This window comes from Talpa europaea, assembly GCF_964194135.1.
Source record: "Talpa europaea genome assembly, chromosome: 10".
In the NCBI taxonomy this organism is placed as follows: domain Eukaryota; kingdom Metazoa; phylum Chordata; class Mammalia; order Eulipotyphla; family Talpidae; genus Talpa; species Talpa europaea.
This window is the reverse complement of record NC_140077.1, coordinates 95,487,363-95,505,524: the sequence shown is the minus strand read 5'-3', so window position 1 is coordinate 95,505,524 and position 18,162 is coordinate 95,487,363. Positions and strand designations below refer to the sequence as shown.

The 18,162-nt window shown below is 36.8% G+C and overlaps 1 protein-coding gene across 1 annotated transcript in view; it reads right to left on the bottom strand.

Annotated features, from left to right (window-relative positions):
• ADAM28 (ADAM metallopeptidase domain 28) overlaps positions 1-18,162 on the bottom strand; it is a gene marked incomplete at both ends in the record, with an annotated part of 98,656 nt that overhangs the window by 39,047 nt on the left and 41,447 nt on the right. Inside the window, 2 exons of the mRNA XM_084245570.1 lie at positions 5,177-5,253; positions 10,086-10,189. Coding sequence (XP_084101696.1) covers positions 5,177-5,253; positions 10,086-10,189 — 181 coding nt within the window. The remainder of the gene's footprint in view (positions 1-5,176; positions 5,254-10,085; positions 10,190-18,162) is intronic.

Genomic DNA, 18,162 nt, shown 5'->3' with positions numbered 1-18,162 from the left:
GAGAAGCCCACCCAAGATGCCGGCCAGTCCCAACAACACAGTGTCCCAACGCATACGGCAAATTAGAAAACAGACAGTAGGGAGGAGAAGAACCACACGCAACCTAGCAACTCTCCAGAGAAAAAGCACACCACAAAAAGAAAACCAGCCCCCAGATTGCAACGACAATAACTTGGAAGAATTTCTGAGCCTTCCAGAAAGAGAATTTAAAATTGCCGTGATTAAAAAACTGACAGAAGTCATAAAGGAAAACAATGATAAGGGAAAAATAATCAACGATCAGAAGAATGCAATTGAGTCCCTAGAGAGGGAAAACAATGGTCAGAAGAAAGAAATTGAGTCCCTAAAGAGGGAAGTAAAAGAAATGCAGGAGATCAAAGAATTAATGGAAGAACTAAAGAATTCTGGGAAAAGCAATGAAAGCAGAATAGATGAAATGGAAGAACAAATAAGTAATCTTAAAGACACAGAAATAAAAAGAACCAAAACAGAAAAGGAAAGAGAAGTACGAAGGAAAAAGAACGAGGAAAGACTTCGGGAACTATCTGACTCCATGAGGAAAGGAAATATAAGAGTTATAGGAATACCAGAAGGAGAGGAGAGAGATGTAGGAACAGAGAAAATATTCAAAGAGATAATTGAAGAGAACTTCCCAAATGTGAAGAAGGAGCTGAAAATTGATATACAAGAAGCAAGAAGAACACCAAACTTCCACGACGAAAGGAAAAATACAGCAAGACACATAATAGTAAAGCTCCCAAGAATCCAGGACAAGGAAAAAATAATGAAGCTGGCAAGAGGGAAGAAACAGATAACATTCAAAGGAAAACCAATCAGGCTGACATCAGACTTCTCCGAAGAAACACTACGGGCAAGGAGAGAGTGGAGGGACATAGTCAACAGACTCCAAGAAAACAGATGCCAACCAAGAATACTCTATCCCACAAAGCTCTCCTTCCTCTTTGAAGAAAGAATATGGACCTTCCCAGACAAACAGAAACTCCGGAATTTCATTGCAACTAAACCCCCACTCCAAAAAATACTACAAGGAGTCCTAAAGCCAGAACCTCAGAGGGACGAATAACAATGAAAGAAGGCCAAAAAAAAAAAAGTTATTAAAAGAATAAATAAATAAAATCAAAGGAAAGACAAACACAATGGCAAATACAGATGTTAACATATCAATATTAACTCTAAATGTAAATGGACTAAACTCTTCAATAAAAAGACACAGAGTTGCAGCCTGGATTAAGAAACAAAACCCAACCTTTTGCTGTCTCCAGGAAACACATTTATCTACAAAAGATAAAAATAGGCTCAAAGTTAAAGGATGGAAAACAAGCCTACAAGCAAATGGACCAAAAAAGACAGCAGGAACAGCTATACTTATATCAGATAAAACAGATTTCAAACTCAAAAAGATAAAAAGAGACCCCAATGGTCACTACATTATGATCAAGGGGACAATACTTCAAGAAGAAATAACACTCATTAACATATACTCACCAAACGAAGGAGCACCAAAATATATCAGACAACTGTTGTCCTCTCTGAAAACAGACATCAGAGAAAACACATACGTAGTGGGAGACTTCAACACACCACTAACAACAATGGATAGATCAACAAGACAAAAAATAAGTAAAGAAACCAAAGCTCTAAATAAGGACCTAGAGCAATTGGGCTTAACAGACATCTATAGAACACTAAACCCCCAAAAAACGGAGTACACATTTTTCTCAAGCGCACACGGATCATTCTCCAGGATCGATCACATACTGGGGCACAAGACAAACATCAACAGATACAACAAGATTGAAATCATATCAACCATCTTTTCTGACCATGAAGGCATCAAACTAGAAATAAACCATAAAAAGAAGGCAAGGAACTTTCCTACCTCATGGAGATTAAAAGCCACACTACTGGAAGACCATTGGACTAATGAGGAGATCAAAGAAGAAATTAAAAAATTTTTTGAATTGAACGACAAGGAGGACACCAATATCCTAAATGTATGGGATGCAGCAAAAGCAGTAATAAGAGGAAAATATATAGCAATAGAAGCTCACATCAAGAAACAAGAAAGAACGCAAAGAAACAACCTAATCTCGAAGCTCAAAGATCTAGAAAAAGAACAACAAAAAAACCCCAAAACCAGTAGAAGAAAAGAAATAATAAAAACCAAAGCAGAAATAAATGAAATTGAAACTAAAAAAACAATCCAAAAGATCAATGAAACCAAGAGCTGGTTCTTTGAAAAAATCAATAAAATAGACAAACCCCTAGCCAGGCTCACAAAGGAAAAAAGGGAGAAAGCACAAATAAACAGGATCATCAATGAAAGAGGAGAAATCACAACGGACACAGCAGAAATCAAAAGAATAATCAGTAACTACTATGAACAGTTATATGGAAACAAGTTTAACAATCTAGAGGAGATGGACAAATTCCTACAACTCTACAATCACCCAAAGCTAGATAAAGAAGAAATAGAACACCTAAACAGACCAATTACAATAAGCGAAATTGAAATGGTAATCCAAAACCTCCCCAAAAACAAAAGCCCAGGACCTGATGGATTTACAAATGAATTCTACCAAACATTCAGAGACGAATTAGTGCCTATCCTTCACAAACTCTTCCAAAAAATTGAGAAGGAAGGGACAATACCAAACACGTTTTATGAAGCCAACATTACACTAATACCAAGACCGAACAAGGACAACACAAAAAAGGAATACTACAGGCCAATCTCCTTAATGAACACTGATGCAAAAATCCTCAATAAAATTTTAGCTATCAGAATCCAACAATGTATCCATAAGATGATTCACCACGACCAAGTAGGATTCATTCCAGGGACACAAGGATGGTTTAACATCCGAAAATCAATCAACGTTATCCAACACATCAACAAAAAGAAATATAAAAACCATATGATAATATCAATAGATGCTGAGAAAGCTTTCAACAAAGTGCAACACCCATTCATGATAAAAGCCCTTGAAATTCTTGGGATACAAGGAACATACCTCAACATCATAAAGGCCATCTATGACAAGCCAACAGCCAGTATCATTCTCAATGGTGAAAAGCTGAAAGCAATTCCATTAAGATCTGGAACAAGACAAGGATGTCCACTCTCACCACTGCTTTTCAATATAATACTGGAAGTCCTAGCCAGGGCAATAAGACAAGAGAAAGACATCCAAGGAATCCAAATAGGAAAAGAAGAAGTCAAACTATCACTATTTGCAGACGATATGATATTATACATAGAGAACCCCAAAAACTCCACAGAAAAGCTAATTCAACTCATCAATCAGTTCAGTAAAGTGGCAGGATACAAAATCAACACGCAAAAGTCAGTAGCCTTCCCATACACAAACAATAAATCTGAAGAAGAAGAAATCAAAAAAACCATCCCTTTTGTTATTGAAACAAAAAAAATCAAATATTTGGGAATAAATCTAACAAAAGAGGTAAAGGACCTATACAAAGAAAACTATAAAACACTGTTAAAAGAAATAGAAGAAGACACAAAGAAATGGAGAGACATCCCCTGCTCATGGATTGGAAGAATAAACATTATTAAAATGGCCATCCTTCCAAAAGCAATATACAGATTCAATGCTATTCCAATCAAAATTTCAATGTCATTCTTCAAAGAAATAGAACAATTATTGATGAAATTCATATGGAATCACAAAAAACCCCGAATAGCCAAAGCTCTCCTGAAAAAAAAAGAAGGGAATGGAGGCATCACACTCCCAGACTTCAAACTATACTACAAAGCCATAATCATCAAAACTGCATGGTATTGGAACAAGAACAGACATACAGACCAATGGAATTGAATAGAAAATCCAGAAATAAACCCACAGATTTATGGTCAACTAATCTTTGACAAAGGAGCAAAGAATATGCATTGGAGCAAAGAAAGTTTGTTCAATAAATGGTGCTGGGAAAACTGGGTCGCTACATGCAAAAGAATGAAGCTTGACCACTACCTCACACCAAACACAAAAATCAACTCAAAATGGATTAAAGAACTAGACATAAGACCTGAAACCATAAAATATATAGAAGGAAATATAGGCAAAACACTACGTGATTTGCACATCAAAGACATCTTTACAGACACATCACCCAAAGCAGTGATAGTGAAGGCAAAGATAAACAGCTGGGACTACATCAAATTAAAGAGCTTTTGCACAGCAAAAGAGGCAATAACAAAAACAAAGAGAAACCCCACCAACTGGGAGAACATTTTTGCACCCAACACTAATGATAAAGGACTGATCACAAAAATCTGCAAAGAGCTGATGAGACTCAACAACAACAAAGAAAATAATCCAGTCAAAAAATGGGCAGAAGAGCTAAAAAGAAACTTCTCTGAAGAGGAAATGCAAATGGCCAACAGGCATATGAAAAAATGTTCAACATCACTTGTCATCAGGGAAATGCAAATCAAAACTACCATGAGATACCCTCTTACACCAGTGAGAATGGCACATATTAAAAAAACTAGCAACAACAAATGTTGGCGAGGGTGTGGAGAAAAAGGAACTCTTCTGCACTGTTGGTGGGAGTGCAAACTGGTCCAACCACTGTGGAAAGCTGTGTGGAGATTTCTGGACCTACTAAACATAGAGCTTCCATATGATCCAGCAATTCCACTCCTAGGTATTTACCCAAAGGACACAGAAACATCAATTCCAAAGAGCACCTGCACCCCTATGTTTATAGCAGCACTGTTTACAATAGCTAAGCTTTGGAAACAACCCAAATGCCCAAAAATAGATGACTGGATCAAGAAGATGTGGTACATATATACCATGGAATATTACTCAGCATTCAAAAAAGATAAACACATGCAATTTGCAGCAACATGGATGGCGCTGGAAGGGATCATGCTCAGCGAAATAAGCCAAAAAGAAAAAGAAAAATACCGGATGGTCTCACTCATAGCAGGAATCTAGAAAACTTAAATAAGGGACCAGGAAAATGAATATAAGAAAGTGAAAATCAAAATCAACAAAAAACTATGAACCAGAGACACTTTTACGGGGGCGGGGGCGGGAGGGGAGGGACTGGGGTCAGAATGGGGGGGCTGCAATTGTATGGGGAATATAACAATAAAATTTATAAAAAAAAAAAAGAATAGACTTACTTGGTTTTTTTCAAGTGAAGCACTGCAATTTTGCCATTTACTGTCATTTTATATTTCAATTCAGTTTCATATTTTTCCTGCAAAAATATATACACATTTACTGGTAATTAAAAACATACACAAATATTCATTTGTCTAAGTCCATCGGTTTTATCATTGGTGAAGAATACCTGCTTTTATTTAATATCAGTCTATATATACTAAATATATACCTCTACCTCTTTTGAGACATCAAACAAAGCTGCTGACTAAATGGACAAATCTGAAACCTTTATATCCATATATTTATTCAACTATCTATTCACCCACCCATCCATTCAACAAATATTGTTTAAGTGCTGGTTATAAGCAAGACTGACTGGTTCTGGAAATTCAACTCTGAGAAAGAAAAAAATGTACCTGTTAGGAAGCTTATAATCTTGTGGAAAGATATGTAATAAAAGTAACAATATTTGGCCTAACATTTTAAGGGCTACTCATTCACTCACTTGTTTACATATTTATTTGCTCATTTATTAAAAAAAATATTTAGTTCCTCTTATATCATGCAAATAAAACTTATGGCCATAAATAAAATATTTTCGGTTCTACTCTGGTCTTTAATGCGCCTTTTAGTAAGTTTTTGCAAAAGATTATCTCACTCTAGGCCACATCTTAAGCAAAGTGATCCTGGGTGATGAAGGTGTTGGCACAGCTCACTGGCAATGCCAATGTCTCGTTCTCTGGTCCAGTAGAGGGCAGGGTTGTGTAACAAGTACAAGAGTCCTTTTCTTCACTGCATTGAGAAGTGACCTATGCAGCAAGCATGGAATGCAGAGGCCCCTGTGTTCACATTGCATTATGAGTTCTGGATGTTAACAGTAATTGTTAATCAATTCATTGCACAAGGAAGACCAACAGTCTCAACATAGAAACCACAAGGATAGGGCCTCCCCTGGTGTGCTGGACTGCGAAACTGCCCGCACCCTCTGCAGCGCTGGATCGATCCCAGCCTTGATCCCCGGCTCAATCCCCGGCTCGATCCCCGGCTCGATCTGATCCCCGGCTGCTGGCAAGGGTACCACAAGGTGCGCAGACCTCTCCTGCCGCGCCCACTGCTCCCCTCAGCAGTGTTCTTCCTCATTCTGCCTGTTCTTTTCCCCACTCTGGCTCTGGTGAATTCTCTCACCCTCCCACGCTTCTGACTATACCCAGGGATTGTATAAAGAAAAAAAGAAAAGAAAAAAGAAACCACAAGGATAATTCCCAAGAACTTAGCCTATGTGCTCTTATTAGTCATAAGCTGTGCCTGAACAAAATAAAAAGAAGATTCTATGTCAGGGGAAAGGATGTGTGTGCTGAGTGGTAGACAAGATGTCACTAGAATCTGTAGTCTATGCTTGCAACACAAGTATGATGTGGAGGGACTCAGTAAGTGACAGGGCAGGACTGAGATGTCAGGCACTGGCCAGTGGGGGACAACAATTGCCCTGGTGTTTATAGATGGAACAGGGACTAGAATCACAGAGACACTGCCAGAGTTTAGTTCTGAATGTTCAAAGAAAGAAAAATTAAACTACATGGTAGGATTTTCCAGCAAAATATAGGGTGTCTGTTAACTCTGAATGTTACATGAACAGTGCATATTTCTAAAAATATAAGTATGACCCATTCAATATTGGAGAATACTTAAGCTAAAAAAAGCGTTTACTGTTTATAATACTCAAGTTTACCTGGATAGCCTGTTGTTTTTATTTGCTAAATCTGGCAATTCTATACAAGGAAGAAAGCACATCAGATGTAAGAAATTTCAAGAACTAGACATGAGTGACTGGGAGACAGGAATGAGGTTCTAGAGTAAGGGCCCACTTCTTTTTGAATGTTTCACTAGCCAAAGTTACTTTTTATGGTTCAGTCACTTACTGGCTGTGAGAACATGCTCAAAGGCATCAACCAGCACCTGACAACCTCAATGTCACTTAAATACTAAAAAGTAAACATGAGATTTGCATATGTTTGTGAGATGGTGTGGAAGCACTTAGGGCTCATCTGATTATATCATCCTGTCCAATGACATGGTCTCTTCTACACTGAAGGGACAAGGAGAAACTTACAAATATACTAGATAAAACCATAAAAATAAAATTAGGGCCTCCCTCGTGGCGCAGGTGGTTGAGCGCTGCACTGTGAGGCTGTCCGCAGCCTCTGCAGCGTGGGTTTGATCCCGGCAGGCTGGCGAGAATCCCACATGGTGAGGTGGACCTCTCCTATCTCATCTGCTGCTCCCCTCAGCAGTGTATTTCATCAGTCTGCCTGTTCTGTTCCCTGCTCTGTCTCTGGTGAATCTTCTCACCCTCCCGCGCATCTGGCCTGTACCCCGGTTCTTGTATAAAAACAAATCTTAAAAAAATTATAAAAAAAATAAAACCAGGTTTCATCATATAAAGAGACATTAAAGCATTCAAATTAGGTAAATTTTCCTTAGATACTTTGTGAGATTGTGTTTAACATTTTATCTCTCGTAAAAGATGAAATTGTTGTGCTTTTCAAGGCCACTTTGAATCAGTGAACGCAATGAGCATTTATAGAATGCTTTTCGTAGAACAGGGGATAGGAAATGAGAATGAAGATGAAACAGACATATCAAAAAAAACAAATAAAACACTTATTTTATTGATCAGGGCAGTTTCAAACCAAAAGAGAGATGACATGCATTCACATACTCACACACCAGCTCTACAAATATAAAAGCAGTATTTAAAAAAATCAAGAGCCAAATGGGGTAATATCAAGACTGAAGCATGATTCAGGAATATACAGGAATATTCCATTGAGTTTACAAGGAATATAATGGGACTGAGTTTTATGTAGAGACAACATTCCATATGAAAGACCATTGAGCTAGAAATGAGCACATTATAAAGAAAGACTTTAAGAATACAGGGACTGACTGCAAAGCAAGTTTATGTAGAGAAGCAGAAAGAAAACAAAATGATCTAATAATCCAAGGCATTAAGTACAAGGATCCTGAAAAGTTAGTCATATGAAGTGGATGATGAGTTACACAGGTCATACTATAATCTTGAACAAATAATGAATAATAGCTTCCTGCCTCACTTTTTATATATGATATCATAACACAGTCATATTGGATGTTACTATTATTAGTCAGTTCAAGTTTAAGACAGAGAAATTGAAACTTGTGCATATCTAAATTAACACAGGAAGAATTAGCAAAGCTAAGACCTGCGTACAAATAAGACCTCTCAATTTAGATCTTTTATACTTTCAATTATGAATTGGGAAAACATAAGGTTCTTATGGCCAGTTAATTGAGTAGTAGGCTAAATAATGTATTTGAAATAAATATCAAGCACATTGTATCAACTGCATCCATCTGCTCAATCATTACAAAAATTTAAATTAGATGATCCAGTAGGTACCAGTAACTACTCTGTGGCTTGTCATCAAAATAGTCAAACACTTAAATTTGTCTTTTCCAGTTGGAAGGAAATCGCTTTGTAACTGTGAGTAGAAACTCTAGACCTGTGCATATATACCACATCTTTTTAATCCAGTCATCTATTTTTGGGCATTTGGGTTGTTTACAGATTTTACCTACTATAAATAGTGCTGCAATACACAGTGGAATACTATTCAGCAATCAAAAAAGATAAAATACTGCCATTTGCAGAAACATGGATGTAGTTAGAAGGAATTATGCTCAGTTAAATAAGTCAAAAGGAAAGAGAAAAAGATTGGGTGGTTTCACTTATAGCAGGACTATAAGTAAGACATCAGTGTGAAAGAATAATAACAGTACAATATACAACAAAGCAAAAACAGACACTTATAAATCAGGGGCATACTGCAGGGGAGGAGGAGGGAGAGGGATCAGAGGGAGGGAGGGAGGAGCACAGGGGACTGAGGTGATGGTGCACAGGTGCCTTAGAGAAGGAAACTCTATGGGAACTACACCTGGGGTGGGGTGAAGCAAACATTGTTTAAAAATGAACAATGATGTAAAATAAATATCAGTGAAAAAAGAAACTCTAGAACTATATTCAACTTTTCTTCAAAATATTCAGTGAAAAAAGATGTGATATTTTAAGAGACTACCAGAAAGCAGTTAAAGACAGTTGTCTGGATGGGAATATTAATGCATGTGGGTCTCAATTGGTGTTAGTATTTTGTGGAAAGATAATTATTTTGGGAAACAAGGTTTACTACAGGTTATGCTGTTATAAACGTGTTTTCTTTGGAAGAAATAATCTAAGTAAAATCTTGTCTAGTAGAGCAACAGGTCCTCCAGTGAGTTAACTTATTTCTGTAAGCTATTATTTATGTCTCATTTATCTGTATTTTCCTGGCTCCCCACAGAATTTTGGGTGTAGGTAATTAGAAAATTGCTGTTGAATGAATCATGATGTTTAAACTTTTCTTTTACAATAAATGTCTGTTGAGTAAATTTTGACTAAGAATATATAGGTTCACTAAGTGGCAAGAATTATGCAAATTTTAATAACCCAGTTAGAAAGAGCAGATGTAAATTTCATATATGTGTATGCATGAATTAATCTACAATATTTTATTTTTATCTTTGATTTTTATGTTCATAGCTGTGTTTGTATGGATGGATAGGTAGATAAAATGCTTTGTCTCTTTTTTTTGGAACTTCATGAAATAAATCACAAATTTCTATAAAGGTATTAAAATTTACTCTCTGTGTGATACTTTATACCATTTATTTCAACTGCCAGAAACTTAATTTGAAAAATGAAGATAATAACAGAGCATTAGGTTATTGTGGAGATTAATAAAAATAGGTCAAAAGCAAGCAAATTATACATATAAGTGTAGATATATGCACATGCAACCATAATATATTTCTATATTATATAGAGATTCTTTGTTAAATCAAAAGCTTTACCATCTGATCTGGGTCCTTGACTTCTCTTTTATACAGTGGATGAAGTCTTTGAGGATAAATTACTTCATAATTCTTTAGCCCGGGTAATCCATTCACAGAATTTACTGAGGGGAAAAAAAAAGATATTGAACTAAGCAGAATTAAGATAAACTGGCTGATAATTTGGAATTTTTGCGACTTCCAAAATTCCAAATGATCACCTAGACTGAATTTATGATGCAGGGTGCCTTACTCAGAGGCTTTAACTGAGTTTTATTGGAGAATTATTAAGGTACAAACACCAAGAGATTGACAAAAGCAGAAACCCTCTATTCCTCTCGAATCTTTCATTTTATTTTAATTTAACATATATCTTCAAATAATTCCCTGCTGAAAATTTATGTTTGTCTATATAATTTTTTAATCACAATTTTTGTCTTTTTGTATTTTCATATTATGTCCCCCTTCATTTATTTCTCTGTTTGATAAAATGTTTTTCGTTTCTCTTTGCCATCTTGACCTCCCGTCAGAGAAATCAGTGAAATGCAGCAAACAGAACAAGCAAAAGGGAAGGAAGAGGGAAGCCATACTAACCACCTAGGAAGTTACTCAGAGTAATTGAGCTGGAACTCTCTGAAAACTACAGTGTTATAAAATTTCTGATTCTAATATATTTTTCTCAGAATTTCTAATAGCAATGCTTTATACTGGTGAAATAAACTATATCACAGTAAGAAAAGACTCCAATACCTGCCTACAGAATGGACTGGCTTTTGCAATAGATAAATTTTTGTAATGCATAGCATGAAAATGAGTCAAGCAGATGACGAGACCACCACCACTGGCATAGAAAGAATTTTTTTGAGAATACCACGATATTGAAATAGAATTGGGAAATTATCTCACCAAACCTTTTTCTGTATCTTGAATTCTCTTTTCAACAATGTTTCTGGAAGTATTTTTTATGAGAAATTCAGAGATTTCCAAAGCTAACACTGAATTTCTATTTTCTTTTGGTCACATGATGCTATTTGGAGAAGTGCCTGATGAAAAGTGAACAGACTGTGACTGCCCTTTGGTTGCTGAAAGAGCTGCAACTCCATCCAGAATGCAGATGCAGAGGGGCCCAAGAACGTAGTGTGGACCAACCCAACAATTTACTAACACCATGATTGGAAAGGCTTTAGTTCCCTGTGTAATGGAGAGATGATGTTCTAAGGATAATCCTAGCTAATTAAAGCAGTCAAACCCAAATCCTATGGTAAGCCGTACAATGTTACTGTGGTTGAATTTTCTTTTCTTTTTTTTTTTTTAAAGATTTATTTATTTATTTATACAAGCACTGGGTACAGTCAGAAGCCGGGAGGGTGAGAAGAATTCACCAGAGCCAGAGTAGGGAACAGAACAGGCAGACCAATGAAACACACTGCTGAGGGGAGCAGCGGGTGCAGCAGGAGATGTCTGCACTCCATGTGGGACCCTCACTGGCAGCCGGGGATCAAACCGGTGCTGCAGAGGCTGCGGGCAGCTTCGCAGCCCAGCGCTCAACCACTGCGCCACCAGGGGAGGCCCCACTATGGTTGATTTTTAATAAATAAAACTGAGTATTATTTGACTGTCACCCTGGATGACTGTACTCTTCTCTTAATAATACAGCAAAGGATAAAATAATTATTATTTTTTTTAAATTAAAAAGTAAAGCAGAAGGGCCTCCCCCGTGGTGCAGCGGTTGAGCGCTGGGTTGCGAAGCTGCCCGCGGCCTCTGCGGCGCCGGTTCGATCCCCGGTTGCCCCCCGGCCACCGGAGGAGGGTCCCACATGGCGCGCAGACCTCTCCTGCCGCCCGCTGCTCCCCTCAGCAGTGTACTTCGGTCCTTCTGCCTGTTCTGCTCCCCGCTCTGGCTCTGGTGAATTCTCTCACCCTCCCGCGCTTCTGACTGTATCCAGTGCATGTATAAACAAAACAAACAAACAAACAAACAAACAAATAAAAAAAAACATGCCTCTATAAAAAAAAAAAAAAAAGTAAAGCAGAAATGTTCCAAAATTCCAAATGATCTCAATTTTTCTTTTACTTCATTTAACCACTTAAGAGCTATTCACATCTAACTTTGAAAAATAGAAAAAGTGATTAAACTGGCTAAAAACTTGGTGGGTCAAAAATGAAATATAGAAAGATGAAACAGCTTTACTTCCAGTAGTTTGAGATCTTCTCTTAAAAGCATCTCAAAAACACTTAAAGCCGTGGTTTTCACCATCAGGACACTTTCTCTTTGGTTTAGTTTGAATTTTTAATTGTTTGAAAAAGAGGGGGGCAGATTAAATGTACTCTAGAACTCGTTCAAGTATTCTAAGATGTTATGTGAATAAATACAGAATCTTCTATAACCACTTTGAAGGGCCAATAATCATTTGGACAATTGGAAGTCCTAACCAATTATGATGAAAAAACTTCCCTTACATAGTCGCCCATGAAGAACTATATCACAGCCCCATTTACACCTTATTGTAATAGAGATCATCACTGGACATTTTTATTTCTATTTACTTTTTGGTAAAGGAAAATAATAGCCTAGTTATAAAAATTTTCATCACAGAAGCTGAAAAGCCTGAAGGAACATAAATCAATCATTAAAATTTTAATAATTATCATAATTATTTCAAAATAATAAGATGCCAGGAGGTAAGAAAATTACTCTTGCCACAAATTAACTGATGATATCAACACAATTCCCTGAAGCCTCCTTAACTCCATGACACCAAACAAAAATACCATAAGGCACCCACATGCTGGCTGGTAGATTGTGTTCAATCAGTGCAATTAATACTGTTAATATGGAGCTCATGAAGCCATCTATTCACCAGCCCAGCAGCCAGAATAACTCTTTCAAAAATGCTATATGAAAATGATGTTTATCCATAACACACATTTTTCTGACAGCCTAGATAGTCCTTGATTCATGAAATAATAGCTACATAACTGATTCTTTTTACAAAAGCAGAAAATAGAAACACACACTGTCTACTCAGAAGTGGTAAGAAGGGAAAAGGCTAATCCACCCAACTCAAATCTCTAACATATAAATTTCTAGTTTATACCTACCCTGGATCTAACTGGTCTCTGAATTTTATTATTTATTCAAATCAGAAATTATCAATTGACTCTTACATAGGGAGTTGAAATATGTAAATTAGTGAAAAAACTTATTTCCAACTCTGTTTGATGGCCAAGCACTTCCATATGGCAGTCAATCAATCAATAAAATTAACTGTAATATATTTTTTAAAACCTACAGCAACCTCTTTCTGCATTTTGAAATGAATGGATTTCCAGCTCTTCCTGAACACCTGCAAACAAGTAAACTTTCCTTCAAGACTCTTATTTTTCTGAAGCCAAGAAGGCCCTTGAATAATGAGACTTTAGATACACAAATTACAAGAGATACATCACACCTACATGTTTGTATCATTCATCCTTAGGTTTGCTGGAGATGAAGCAGCCTCTTCCCAGTGGAATAACATCAGGCTAATTATATTGAAGCCTGTGCAACAAACACAACTAACTGCCATCCAGGGATTACACAAACCTGAGATGTAACACAATATGTTTCTACTAATTCATTTTAATTCTTTCTTTCTTTCTCCCACAGAACTCACATGTTAGGTATTTGTGAGCAGCAAAAATGAATCAAGAAAATGAGAGCTGTTACTATGGTTTGATAGAGATAATTTTTTACTGTTTATTAGTTTTTGAAAAATCAAAGCTTGTTACCAAGCTTAATTCTCAATGGCTACTTTATTTTTTAATGTGTTCGGGGCCATTTTGGAGTTTAACACCTCGGTGCATAATATTGACCTTTTCATTTTCATTCAAATCTTTTTAAAGGTGTTTAAAGCAATATCTTTCAAACTGAACATATCATGACATTCATAATTCAGGGTTTATGTAGAGACACTGACTTAAATTCTGTGTTTCTCTGTACCTCACAAACTATATTTACTTTAAACTATATGTAGCAAAAATGATTGTAAACACTTAGGAAAAAGTACACTATAATTAAGTCTATCATTTTGGCTATTAAGGTTAAATTGTATAAACTCTTTCAGATGTTCTAGTCATCACTTGAAGGCAAGAAAAGTTGCTAAATTAAAGTAAAATAATTTCAACAAATTCTATACCCCCCAGATATAGGAATCATTTCCCCATTTTGCCAGTGCACTGACTTCTTTGCATAGACCTATCATATCATTTTAGATATTTGAGTTTTTTTTTCTTTTCCTAAAATGATATCCCCTAAGTCATTTTTTCTCAAGATATGAGAGTCAATGCAACAGTTGGCCTGAATTTACCATTTTTTTTTAAACTTCACATTTATGGGTACTGGCCAAAGGTCATGATCTGAGGGTTACATATATTTTATTCTTGGCATGATGGGACAGAAAAGCAAAAATGGAAGAGTTGAGAAAAGGAAAATTGCTTACTTCTTACATTGTGGCTGGAAATAAATCCACATGGGAATAATAACAGGGGTATTTCAGTGACTAAGAGATGATCCAGAAAACACAAGTTGGAAGATAGGAAGAAGGGGCAGCTCTCTGTTCAAGATGGAAACTGTTCATTTTCCTCTAGTCTCTCAACAACCACTTCAGAATCTCTGTTGCCATCACCAGGCACTCGGAGATGTCACACTTTTAGGCATCACTTCCAAGGACTTGCCTCTCTGAATGCCCGATGTGAATACACAGCAGGGGAAATAATCAGTTGGTAGTTTTCCAACTCCGCTGAAAAGGCTGTAATGTGATTCTGCTCAGGAATCCGATTACTCGTTGTGTGTTGAGTAATACCAGTTCATGAGCAGTTCTGCGTACTAATCAAAAGGGGGGTCCCAGAGAGTTTTTGGTGTATTTTTGGAGAATGTAGGGAAAGAAGATGTCTATTATTTGAATTTAAAGTAGAAATAAATCTCTGTATCATATCAGTATTGTAAACCACTGTCACCTCTATAAAATACATTAATTTTTAAAAAAGTAATTGGTAATTTTAAATCAAGTAAAATCTATAGTCTCAGTAGTAGTCAAAATGAGATCCATATCTTGTTTCGAATTTATTGGCAATCTTTGTGTCATCATCAAATGTGACATAGGCTATTATTTAAGATAGATACTATTTTGTATCTATCCTGTCCAGATCATCTTTACTATGTTAAATAACAATCCATTTCTTCACACTAATTGAGGTTTTCTAAGTGGATATTGAATTCAGTCATATGTATTGCAATTTCTGTCAGCATGGTCATATTCTTTACCTCATGTTTGATGTAATAGATTATACTGGCAGGTTTCCTAATATTAAACAATTTTCTTACTAACAGAATTAGGTAAAAAATACTAAAAGTAGAAATTTTAAATCAATAACTTCAATCTGTAGCACAATTTTATATTTGAAGATATTAAGTCAAACTTGTTACAACATATCAGATGCCGGGGGAGGGAAATCTGTTTTCGTGACTCAGTGTGGCATGAATACCAGGGGGAGGAGAATCTTCACTTCCTATTCCATACTTGGTGTTGATAATCTGTTTCCATTCCTCAGTCCCAACAAGCATTTTAAGCCCAAGAAAAGGCATATCAGAGAAAAATTCTCAAACACTGCAGCTAATGTTTTGATTAGAAATAAAAATAAGCTAAAGAAACATGTTACCCAGTCTAATCAAAATCTAATCTAAGAATTTATCAGAAATAGAGAGATGTAGTTTGTTATTAGGAATTAGCATTCCTATACTTTTGAACTCTTAAATATTTATTTGATATAACCAGCAAAATGAAAGTGAATTTGCCAGTGAAAATGCATTGCTTAGTAGCCATGTTACTTTTAGTCAAATAATATCACAATGCTCCAGAAATATGAAACTGATGAACTATTTCTAATTATCACATTTATTATCACAAGTAAAGGACTAAAGATGGACATGCACACTCAAAAGGAATAGAAAAAGTCAAACTGGCCCCAATATATTAACAGACACACGCCAAATCTTCCTTTGAGAAAAAGTGTGCAGCATATTTACTGCTCTCAAAATTACATGGATTATGATGAATCCCACCTTTTGACTTAATGACCACATCATGATTTAAACTATACTGCAGAAATCTTCCTTTTGATTTCTAGATATTCTCAGATCAGTCATGTAAATACGAATTGAAAACCTCTCTTGGCCTCTCCTTTTACTTGAATGTTTACATCAGCCACAGGTCCCAAAACAATAGGTAAAAATAAGCCTAACTGGTTACTAAAATTGATTTAGGAAAAAAAAATAGTACTGGGAGAGGATGGAAAAGAGCAGTTCCCCTACCTGTTTCACAGAAACTGGAAAAGAGCTAAACCCCTACCTGGAAGCAGAGGGAGGAGAACAGCAGCCCTTAGAAGCAGCCCTGGCCACATGCTGGGCGGTACGGAAGCTGTGTCTGTCCTTCTCCTTGAACAGACACACACTGCCTGGTCTGTCCCTGACTGCACTCGAATGAAACCAATGCAACGCCCAGGCTCATTCTTGTCTCCGCTTCAGGAAGTGTTTACCAAGGTGTTGCACAAGCTTGAAGCCTGGCCCTGCGACAATGGCACAGGAGGCGGAAGTTCTGGCCGCCTCCAGGCTCTGAGATCCCTTTACCACTAGCTATTATTGTGTTTCCTCCCCGCATTCGCCATTCAAAATGAGTATTTCTCCAAAATTGCCATAGTCCATTAAGCCACATTGGAGTAAAAGTTTCAATCAATGTGCACATTTAGTACATGTAATACGTAAAATAAAATAATGTGTGTATGTATTTGTATATTTGCAAAGTTCAATACTGAGAATGTTATACTTCCCTCACATGCATACGTGGTGCCATGAAATGGTTTCTAAAACAAATCCAATTATTATGTAAAACGCTTTTTTAAGTTATTTTGTGTTTTATTTTTACACAATGGTGCCCTCAGAGATTCAGAAATATCCCAATAAGGCTGTTTGGCAATAGAAATAAGAATCCCAGTAAGAATGTTTGCACCACCTCCCTGGTGGTGCAGGGGTTTAAGTCTCAGCACTATCAAGCTATTGCCAACCACTACAGCAGGAGTTCAATCCCTGGCCAGGGAGCTGATTCACATGGTGCAGCAGACCTCTCCTGTTGTGCCCGCTGCTCCCCTCAGCAGTGTATTTCAGTCAGTCTGCCTGTTCTGTTCCCCACTCTGTCTCTGGTGAATCCTCTTACACACACACACACACACATACACACACCTCTGACCTACACCCCATTTCTTGTATGCATATATAAATAACATAAATCTTAAAAAAAAAAAAAGAATGTTTGGCAATAGCAGCTGAGGTTTTTCAGACCCCAAAGGGTATTTATAAACTGCCTGGAGCAAGAAAAGGAGGGAAAGCTTTGATTATTAAATGCTTTTTCTCTACTAGAGTAAGGGTGTAATTCCAGGGAGATTTCAGGAGCGCTCACTGGTGCTAGTGAGATAAAGTTGGCAAGATCAGATACCACACTGTATGACAAAAAATTAGCTAATATTCATTGAGCTATTTACCAAGTTTCACGTCACTTATTCTTATTGTCATGTTAATTCTCATTATACCCTTGGGTAATAAATAACCTCTAAAGACAAGAACTATGCTATAGAAGCTGTGCTCCCCAAGCACACCACAGTATGGAGTCCTAACCTTCCCCCTTGCCAGACTCTAGGAACCACCAATGAAATGAGTGCATTTGCATCTGTGATCGCATTTTCTTACACTAACAGGTACTAGCAAATGTGCATAGAATTAGTAGATGCCTCTTTTCTGTTTCTTAAAAAAGACAAAGCAGTAGAACTTGGGTTGGAGAGATAGAAACCTCTGAGATTCTCTTATCTTTTGAAAACAGTTTTTTCAACTACCAAATGGAAATAAGATGTGAGTTAGAATCTTTCCCAAAGTTATTGACAGGTTCTTCCACTCTTAAGCTAACTCCACTTTAGGACACATAAGAGTCATTGTTTTTTTTTTTTTTCTCCCCCCCCCCCCCCCCGTGAGTCATTATTGAATCGCCTAGACTCCAATATGGTGTTAGAA